This window comes from Pezoporus wallicus, unplaced genomic scaffold (genome assembly GCF_028554395.1).
Source record: "Pezoporus wallicus isolate ANWC-B61680 ecotype Strahan unplaced genomic scaffold, APGP_CSIRO_Pwel_v1 contig_3486, whole genome shotgun sequence".
Taxonomy (NCBI): domain Eukaryota; kingdom Metazoa; phylum Chordata; class Aves; order Psittaciformes; family Psittacidae; genus Pezoporus; species Pezoporus wallicus.
The window spans coordinates 8,940,421-8,951,472 of NW_026642292.1; the positions used below are offsets into that span (position 1 = coordinate 8,940,421).

Here is an 11,052-nt window from a genome sequence, read left to right on the forward strand (position 1 = left end):
CACTACCCATTAAAATAAAGAAATTAAGATATCATGTATGAATTAAAAAGCCCCTGCAAAGATGAAGTGATAGCACAAAACACTAGAGCACTTGAAAAGTGCTAAAAGAAAACAGCACAAATATTTCTGCAGGCAAATTTTTAGGAGCCAACTATCACTGAAAAAAACACATATTGAGGACATTATAAAATCATAGGTTTATTTTTTATTAATATGAAGGACTACAACATAAACAGGGCTGAGCTCTTAGGCAGGATCAAGGAAAGAGGGCAATATCTAGACAATGAGAGATTACAGCCCACGAATTCTGATTTTTCTGTAACATACCTGTACATTCAGGAAAAAAATTAAACCTCTCTATAACATGGGACATCACAACCATAAAAAACATTTAAGAGGGTTAGTTCACAGTGCTACACCAATTCACTCCTACTGGAGATCTCAAGTTTAAATAAGATTAGTAGTTTTCATTTCATTTCACAAGAGTTTCCTTTTCTCATGCCAGCAGTACTTCCTAACAGGCTTGAGAACAGGTGAATGTATTTAAGTATATATGAAAGCAATCAGTTAATATTTTACAGGTTTTGGTACAGACACTGAACAAAAGTAAAGAGGGTAAATACCTGATACCTGCCTTTAAATCATAAAGGTGCAGGAGTTTACTGAGTAACAGTGTGCATGTATGAAACACCCACCTCTACAGTACACTTCCTATTAAAAATGACAACTGCCTTAATACTGCACTTTTAGTGTATTTAGGAGCTAAAACTCCATCCTATTATATACGCACTAGATGCACTCATTTTGCTGATGAGACTGGGAATACTCTGAAACCACTCTATTTCTCCTCATCATTTAGCATAAAGGTCTTGCAGCACTTGAACTTCTGACTAAGCTGAAGCATGGTACCAAGCTGCATTATACTGAGATGACTGTAGTTTCCCTTTTTAACTGAGCAAATCTATGCCTAACACTGAATCTAGCCAACATTTATTTTGTTCATGATTCAGTCAGAAAAGCTGTGTATGGCACTGAAATGGCCATGTAAAAAGGACATGGAAATGTTGGAACAAGTCCAGAGGAGGGCCATGAGGATGATCAGGGGACTGGAGCACCTCCCATATGAAGACAGTATGAGAAAGTTGGGGCTGTTCAGCCTGGAGAAGAGAAGGCTGGGTGGAGACCTCATAGCAGCCTTCCAGTATCTGAAGGGGGCCTATAGGGATGCTGGGGAGGGACTCTTCTTTAGGGACTGTAGTGACAGGACAAGGGGTAATGGGTTCAAACTTAAACAGGGGAAGTTTAGATTGGATATAAGTAAACAGGAGAAGTTTAGATTGGATAGAAGGAAGAAATTATTTCCTGTTAGGGTGGTGAGGCACTGGAATGGGTTGCCCAGGGAGGTTGTGAATGCTCCAACCCTGGCAGCGTTCAAGGCCAGGTCAGACGAAGCTTTGGGTGGCATAGTTTAGTGTGAGGTGTCCCTGCCCATGGCAGGGAGGTTGGAACTAGATGATCTTAAGGTCCTTTCCAACCCTAACTATTCTATGTAAGAATGCAAAAACACCTGCAGTGGTAGTATCTTTAACATTAGAGACTGGGGGATTTTCTTACCTTAGCCACTTGAGTTACTGCATTAGCACCTATGGCAGCATTTGCAATATCTTCCAGTTTACTTCTTGAAATGGCAGAAATAAAGTTTAAATAATAAGATTCATAAAGCTGGTTTCGAAGATCCTAAAAGGAAGGAAAACCACAAGCTTTTTCCTGAATAAATACTAATATATGTCTGAATAATTAAAAAACATTCATACTTTTACTATGTGATGTTCCAATTAATCACAGTTCAACAAATTTTGGGAAGTGTTTATCTTTCTGTTCATACAGCCCTGTACATCATGTTTTCACTACATAACTAAACATAATCAACCTAACACAGAACTGCAAAAAAACCCAGGAAATGAAATTTAAGCTGCCAGACAGCAACCGTTGTTCCATAACTTATCGCTGACCAAAAATCTCATTTCCTTTTTTCCCTTCCCAGAGAACGTGAAAAACTGAGGTTAGCCTTGTCCAAGCCTCCTGCTCAAAGCAGAGTCAAATAAAGCAGGTGTCTCAGGATTGTGTAAAGTTTTGAACATCTCCATAGATGGAGACTTCAGAAACTTTCTATACACAATCTGTTCCAGCATTTGCCACCCTCATTAAAATAGCTTTTTCTTATGTTTAAATGGAATTGCCTGTATTTCAGTTTGTGCCCACTTCGTCCTGTCTTTTCACCTGCAGAATACTCTCTCTGACAGAGAAGACATACTTACCTTTCTACTTTCTGGGAAGTTGAAGTTTTGTGTGTAAAAATTATAGGTAATATTTTTTGACAAATATGTGCTAATATATAAAAAATGCAAGAAAAGGTGTTCAGGTATGCATAAGGAGCAGATACAGAACAGTCACACTCCAGTGAGTGCAGGAGTATGCCACACACTGTTGTTCCCACTCATTTGAAACATTAAGAATGCAAGTTACCTGGCACATTCTGTCAATATTTTCTTCTGTTGGCATCACAAAATAAACAGCTGGAACATCTGGAATAGCATCCCGATCTGAATGCAAAAGCCTGAAAGGAAGAAGTACATCTTTAATGTGTTCCTCCTCTGATTTGTGTAAAATTATAAAAGTTAAAGAAATTATTTGTACAGACACATTTAATTTCCTACAATTTCTCCCTACATTCAGCCAGATTTTTTGTAAGAGGAACACATGAAAAAAATTCAAAAATCATATTTGTATTTTCTTTGGCTCAATAGATGTTGCCAAAGTTTATTCAAAGCTTGAGGAAAGGCATAGATCTTCAAATATAGATTAATCCATTCAGAGGAAGGTAAAATACCACATCCACCAAGTTCATATACCAATTATAAATTGTTGACATAACAACAAAAACCCTGCATATCTCATAGCATTAAACTTGCCTTTCCTGCTTGTCACATTTTTCTCACATTTCTGCCGCTATGTCAACATGTTAAACTGTGTTTCCATTTCTAGCCTTCACTTAGGAAGGACAAGGAACTAAATAAATGTAATCTGGAGAAAATTAAATGGGAAAATCCTTAAAATAATACTTAAAGATTCCACCTGCTTGACAATACAGATTTGTAACAGACAGGAATTTGTATAGATTCAAAAAAATACCTATTGGATAATTTTTTTTTTTTTTTGAAGAGGGGCTTCCTGTACTTAGTAAGAAATCCTACTGACCAATGTATGGAATCATCTCTCCACTCCCTGAATAATACCATCAGATTTTAGGAACAAGTCAGGGTATAATCTTTATTCTAGTAGTTATTCATTGAATGATTTTCAGTGATCATGATTCTGGGGAATATTAAATCAAGTTCTTTCTAGGAAAAAAAAAAAAACCAACAAATTTTTAAAAGTACTTACAGATGCAAAGTGATCCCCATATCTCTCAGCTCTTTCACTGACAGCAAAGGTGAGATTATATCTTGGCCAAATCTGTCATAAATGAGAACCTGAAAAAGATAGGCATCTTCTTACAAAGTGCCGTAAAAAGTGGATACTGCAGAATACGGGATACGGTGGATACAGGAATTTCAGTTTAAGAAACTATTACTCTAACCTGAGAAGTACTAAACATTTACCAATTTATAATTAATAATTAATTTGTCATGGACTTACATATATGCTTATTAATAAATAAATAAAAATTGAAGAAAAACTCTGATAAAAGGGAAAAAAAGAATAATTTCCATCTCCTGAAAAGCGTCAGTCAAACAGGAATTCACTGTCAGAAATTTATTATTGTAAATGCAGAACTTCTCTGAATTTGGAAGAAACAAAGGAAGAAACAGAGAGGGGAAAAAAGGAAGTAGTGATAAAAGGCAACAGAAGAGATGAAGAGACAGAATATATACTTTGTAGTAGCAAAAACTTCTCACACAAGTTAGCTACTTTTTAAAAATTAACAAACATAGCTTGAGCTGAGCTTGTTCTAAATTTAAGGAACTAAGCTTATTTCCGACTCTGTGAGTTCACCTGTAAGGTATCATGCAATGAGAAACACACCTAAGTGTATTTCAAAAATATCTTCCTCAGTTACTCATTATAATCTTGCCTACATAGTCAGACACTGCATCTTCAAGTAGCCAGTATCTCAAATAAATATTTTTCTAAGCAATTCTGATACTCATTTCTGTATATTCATACCACATGAAAAATTATTTTGTAAAAGTTCAAAACATAAAGAAGACGCTTGAATTAGGTAAAATTTGAAAAACTGAACTTTTTTTTTTTGAACAGTATAAAATTCTCCTTTTCCTATTCAAATAGTCCTTACCTTCCATACTGGTTCTCCTGTGCTGTTTTTAACAGGAGGAACATTGAAATTCAGCATACGTTTCAAAGCCACTGGAAAACAAAGCAGAATCATGCTTTATTATCCTTACACTTTAACAACAGAGATTAAACACATTAGCAAGGTTTTATTATACATATCATTTGAGAGGAAAACCACCATAAAATATAAATGCAAAAGTCACATTTCATTATTTTTCTCCTTCATGTGATGAGAAAGTTTTCTAAGAGGACTCACTCCATGTCTGACTGCAAAGTGACAAAGAAGCCTCAAGAGAATTTGTTGGTGAAGACTGAGGCAAAGAAAGCATTGGGTACCTCAGCCTCATCTGCATCCATCACCACTAAATGACCAGCTCCATTAAGCAATGGTCCAACATTTTTCCATATTCATATTTTCGTTACTAATGTCACAACAGAAGCTCTTCTCATTGCTCTTGACATACGCTGCAGGTCTCAACTTCAGTTGAACTTTGTCTTTCCTACTACCATCCATCATAGAATCATAGAATAGTTGGGGCTGGAAAGGACCTTAAGATCATCTAGTTCTAACCCCCCTGCCATGGGCAGGGACACCTCACACTAAACCATGTCACCCAAGGCTCTGTGCAACCTGGCCTTGAATGCCGCCAGGGATGGAGCATTCAGGACTTCCTTGGGCAACCCATTCCAGGGAAGTTGTGAATGCTCCATCCTTGGTGGTGTTCAAGGCCACCCATGCCCAGGCAATGTTTCTTAAGCCCTCCTTCACAGTCTGTCCCTTCCTCCTCTGTTGCATTGCCTTTTCAAACCACATTACCAGCAGCGAAACTTTCTTTCACATTTAGGCTGAATGCTTTCTGGGGCAAGGATCAGGTTTTTACCATGCTTGCACGATGATATGCTTTGACTAGTTATGAACCAGGGTAAAGGTCACAACAAATAATGCATATATGTGGTAATACAAACACCAAATGATAATAAGTCCTTCCCTGAGTACCTTTTAGTTGTTCAATCTACCTTCCAAATGACCTCCCCAATGGGAGAGACAACATGGTTCAGTGGTACAGCTTGACTGAAATAATCAAGAAACAAGGTGAAGAACAGAAAAGAATAAACCTGCATGGAATAAGAGCTCAAAGACAGCAGGCTTTATCAGAGAAGCAGCAGAGTGAAGAAAAGTAAAGAAATGTAAAGGAACTTTAAAAAACGCCATAATAGTAAATGGCCACAGGAATGAGACTACAGAAAGTAGACTACTGGTACAAAAAGAAAAAAGAATACTACTAGTAAATATTTAAGGTCTACACAGAAATAAAGACTGAGATTGTCTGGCAAATGATTTTAGACATTTCATGTTAAATAAATGCACCCAGAACCCTCTGTACCACCAGAAAGACACTGCAGTTGTCATGGAGAAGGTGACAAGGTTACAGCTCAAACTACTGACCAAAACCTTGGGGAGTAAGCGAAGTAGAGTACTATGGAGTCGATAGGCTCTATGCTTCAGTAGTACGTTCAAATAGATAGCTTAAGACTCCATAAAGCAGCATGAAGAGAGAGAAGCAAGAGTCAGTTTTGAACGCAGAGCAGTACGTAAGGAGAGCCACAACCCTTTAACCACAGAAAGCCTCCCGTGTAATCTCGCACTCTCAACTTCCTGACGGTCAGCACACACTCCGACAGCCCTATATAGCCTCAGGAGGAGCATCGCAAGTGCAGCTTTGGTTTTGCACCATTAAACCGTATTTCCCATTGATCCCTGCAACGGGCAGAAAGGCAGCCGAATCGAGGGAGCTCACAACCCGCTCCGCACACTTCCCCGGGCCGCAGGAGCCCCTCGCCGGGCGATTTCCACACCGCGGCGGCACCTCGGCCGCGGCCCTGAGCCCTTCAGCGGGGCCGAGCCCACTCGGCAAGAGCTGCTCCCAGAGTCACCCGGAGCCACAGGCCCGCCGCTGCAGAGGCAGCTGAGCGGCACCCCAGCGGCCGCCGGAGAAGAAGCAGGAGGAGGGACAGTGCCTCCGTCCTGTAGCCGGGAAAGCCAAACCGGGCGCGAAACCCCCGACAGAGGCGAGGCGTCGCGGAGACACCCGCATCCTGCACCAGGGCCCCGCCGGGGATAGGGCGGGGGGAGGCAGGTGAGAGCCCCAGCTGCAGCGCGGGCCCGACCTTGAGCGCTCTCGCCCCGCAATAGGCGGCTGGCGCAGTCCCCGCGACGCGGCGCGGCAGCCGCTCACCTGTCTGCTTCTCGCGGATGCCGGCCGCCATCTTCCTGCCCCGCCAGCCCAGCAGCGGCACCGCACCCCGCCCACCGACGCGCACGCAGCCGCCAGACGACGTGGCGCTCCGTACGGCGACGAGGGGTGGGGCTCGGCCGAACCTCCTCAGCGCCGGCTGCGAGGGCGCCAGGTAACCACAAGACGGCTGGGTTCAGCGCTGCCGCCCGGAGGCCTGGAGTCCGTCCCGGTCTTCAGGGAGCTGCATCCTGTGATTTAAATTTGGGCCTGTGCTTTGCCGCAGCTGAGAACATAAAAACAGGCTGAGGTCTTTCAGACTACGTGCTGGGGCTGTCTTTCACCTCTGTTTTCCCCTTCACCCCCCCCTTCCCCTCCACACGCCAAAGCAAAAAGTGGCAGCAAGAGTTTTTGCTCTTCTCTCGGACTGAATTTCCAACAAACACATGAAATGCTCCCTTAACTGGATGGAGGGCAGCCCCGAGGCACTCAGATTAACTACAGGAAAAGAGCTTTTTTTTTTTTTCCATGTTTTTCAAACGTAAAAGTTTGTGATTTATGGAAAAGAAAAATAGTTAAAAGTTACTTGCCTTTGATCAGTGCACAGCCTTCCTTTGGCTGATCGCATTTTTGCTCATCACTGCACCCTTACACAAGTCCTGTAGTGGAGAATCTCTGCAAGCGGAGACTCACTCCCAAGTCAGTTTTGGATACAAAGGTATTCGGTAAACGTGCTATGGATGTATACATAAAGGTGTATGCAGGTCCCCAAATGGAACTACAGACAACAGCAATAACATTTCTAAAGCTAAAAGCCATTAAATCACCAAAATAATACCAGTGAAGTTACAAATTTATTCCAAAAGAAATTAAACTTTTTATTGCACTTTGAATATATACATGGCAGTTATTTCCCACAATTACCAATTACTTCAACACTGATGATATACCTGCCAAGTACAGTGTTGCTTGAAGATGCAACACTTCAGGCACTGATCCTCCAGTTAGAGCTAAAACTATTTACAAAATTATACAGTAATTGGAATATTACAAAAAGTAAGTTTTAAAAAGAGCATTGTTTATGCAATACAAAATCAGAAGGTTCCATTGTTTTTGTTTTACAAACATTAATACCTTGACAATGATTTTTTGTATACATGATTCCAGAAGTTTTCATTTTTTTTTACCCAACTAATATTCCCTTCAGTGAAAAAAGGGTAAAGATTGAGCCTTATATAATACAGAATCAAGAAACTATAAAAGCATATTTTGTAGCCTGCAGTGTCATTTACTTCTATTTGAATGAGAATTTTTGATACTATTTTCAAAATGCACATGCAGAATGTGTGAATTAATGACATACTCTGCCCTGTGTTTCACATATACCTCTCTAAATCCTCAAGTCTTCCAATCTTAAGACTGAACAGCTTAATGAAAAAAGCCAAAGCTGCAGTACACGATGGTTTAGATCTTAAATATGAACTAATACTAATTTCTTTTGACTGTATTTCACTCATTAACCAGTTAAAAACAGTAACAGCTTTTTCTAGTAAGCATCTTTTGCATTAGCAAAATCAAGTCACAGAAATTTCTTACCCCTTCATTTTTCAAACATATCTAATACTTGAAGTTTGGTTTTGTTCTTCAGATCACTAATACTAATCTATTATTGTTTACTAGAAAATGATCACTCTAGAAAATAAATAGCTTATTGGATGTGCTAATTCCAGATGGAAGCCTAGGGTTTGATGCAGAAGCTGTGGGGTGAAGTTCTTTGGCAAAACACAAAGGACTGCAGTAGTTACCTTGTGGCCTTGACACATCTTGTGAAAGCTGTAACTTCTACAAAAATGTATTTAATACACAAGGCTAATGCAGATACAGTCAATCTCCGTGTATTACAGAAATACTGAAAGCAAGCAACTTCTCTAAACTATTCTCCAGACATGCCTCAGGTTGCAGTTTATGTAAAATGAAAACTAACTGATAATATTGCACTTCAGTGACCTGCTATAGCAACTGAAAACCTGATGGTCATTATAGCTACAGAAATTGCTTTTATGTTTTCCAGTCAAGAGACCTTTCTGTGTTTTGATGGACTGGAAGTCAACTTATTCAATGGAATTTTAGTGAACAGTTAAAAGATTGGTCTATATAAATGTTAAAAAGGATCAGAAAAGTGAAAGTTCCTCTCCACACTAGCACTGAGGAACACAATTTGAATATATCAAGGATTATATTAGAATGTATAGGTTGAGCTGATCAAACTAACAAGAAAGGAAAGGCAACTTGTCTTGAATGTGTACATATCAGTATTAGGAAATGAGAACAAGTTCTGTGTAAGAAAGAAGTCCTCTCAAGCAGTATTGAAGACTGTAATTCCATGTTTTGATACAGCATTGTATAGCAGAGTTTTAAAGTTAACTTACAAATGACATTAGTTCTACCTTTACATAAAACTGCTGAATTCAAAACTAATAAGCAGTAAAACATGTGAACCCTATTTTTATCTCAGGTACTTTTTGAAGCCTTATAACCACATTACCTTTCCTCACCAAAGGTTTTAAAATACAGTTTACTACTTCAAAGTTCTAAACCATTTCCCTTACAACTGCTGGTACCAAAAGTCCAAGAACTGTCCTTTAAAATTACACTCTCTTGTTGCTAGTTCTGTAAGTTCTGTACTTCCCATATAGAAAAATAACATAGTATTACAGAAGACATTTATCTCTGACTAGGCAAGAAAAAGGAAGACTCCATTGGGTACACCACTCATTTTTTAAAGTATAATTACCTATTTGCAGGAGTCACACTGCTATGTATTAAGAATATGAACATACAATGAATCATTATGCAGATGGATTTGCGATAAACAGAGCATTCTGAAGGGTAAGGATATAAAGAAGTTATTGGCAGTATGACATTTAAAAATTATAAAAAAGCAATAAACATGGAATATTATTGGAGAAAAAATTAAATCAGAATGGAATGAGAAAACACTTTGTTTATAAACAGTCAACTGACATTCTCCAAGATCTCACTGATACATATTTTAAAGGGGACTTTAATACACTTGGCTCAGAACCAGAAAACCCTTCCCCCGATCAAGAAAGAAAGCAGCTTTAGCAGTTTAAAAAATATTTCAAAATACCTGCATATTGTTTAATGAACAGTACCCATTTGCCTCTTTGTCTTTAACCCTTTACAGCATAGTCTCAATTTTGTGAGTCTTGACTGCCACTGCTATGTAATTAGCATTTAGTAATACAATTTATTAAGAGGAGGAATACTTGCAATGAACCTGAAACCAGATCAGCCTGGTTCTGGTGGTTTTTTTTTCCTGAAACACCTATCCATTTATAATTTATTGTGGATGTACCTTCTTGCCAAGGCATCCAAAGTAAGGCAATCCCGTTTGTATTTACAATTAAACCCAAGCTATATTAATTAAGAAGTATAAAATTATTCTTCAGATTTAGGTATTTTGAAGAATGTGGAGATATATATATACACATACCAATACATATCTATCTTTATAATCTATAGTAAAACCTACGTTTGGGACATAGTATAAGGTGGTCAAACTGACACGGAAGGAAATAATAATTTAAAAAAAAAAAAAGACACCTACTTATATTTAAAAAATTGTACTTAAACGTCCTTTTAGTTTAATAGTTCTAGTATTAGTAACATTAAAGTGTTACTGTGTAGGTATCTTTTATGGCTTACTATTTATACAAATACTGCAGAACTGAAATATATTTCATTCAGCTGACGTTGCTCAGACTGCACCTATATTTGAACAGAAAGAGTTTAGGCTAAAAGCTAGAAAAGTGTCAGGCACTAACAAGGTTGATGGCAGACTGCCTTTAATTCAACAAATAGTTTTAGTGTATATACCTATGAAAAAATTGGCTTCCATGGAAGACAAAGTAACATGTTCTGAGCAACAAATTCTTACACTGAACTAGATTAACTCTAAAATTTCATTTTGAAAGACGAATTATTGTTGCATATTCGAGACTTGCTTCCAAGTTTTACTATTTTGTCTAAACGTATAATTAAAGGCTAGTGTATAACAGTAGAATGCAGAAATATGTGCAAATACCAAAGATTCTGTCTAACAATAGAAACTCGCGTTCAACTAGATTATGTTCTTGCTCCTAATTATTTTGCCTAGGTTTTCTCCAGCCCTTAACTGTATTTTAATGCACTAACCAAAATGACCTTTCATAGGTTTGTATGAATTATCACCCGTGTCGTCCCCCCCCCCCCCCGAGTCATCAATATAAAAACTATTACTGAAAAAAACTGTACATGGAACAACTGAAGAACTACATCACAGTTTTACTTGAGACAAAGCTCTACAGCAGTGATCTTCAAAATGTACCCGATTTAACTTTAATAAATAAGCTAATTAAGTATGTAAATCAATCATACTTACCCATGGGAAATAGCTAGA

The 11,052-nt window shown here is 38.5% G+C and overlaps 1 protein-coding gene across 2 annotated transcripts in view; it reads right to left on the reverse strand.

The window, feature by feature from the left end:
* Window positions 1–6,713, reverse strand: part of SCFD1 (sec1 family domain containing 1) — a 51,948-nt gene extending 45,235 nt beyond the window's left edge. Inside the window, exons 1-5 of one of the 2 annotated variants that reach the window (XM_057428669.1) lie at window positions 6,594–6,713; window positions 4,358–4,428; window positions 3,445–3,533; window positions 2,527–2,617; window positions 1,615–1,737 (exon numbers count right to left, since the gene is read on the reverse strand). In XM_057428669.1, the coding sequence (XP_057284652.1) occupies window positions 1,615–1,737; window positions 2,527–2,617; window positions 3,445–3,533; window positions 4,358–4,428; window positions 6,594–6,624 (405 nt within the window). In that variant the 5' untranslated portion in view covers window positions 6,625–6,713. The remainder of the gene's footprint in view (window positions 1–1,614; window positions 1,738–2,526; window positions 2,618–3,444; window positions 3,534–4,357; window positions 4,429–6,593) is intronic. The other variant, XM_057428671.1, reaches the window with a different exon arrangement.
* Window positions 6,714–11,052: the final 4,339 nt, after the last annotated feature.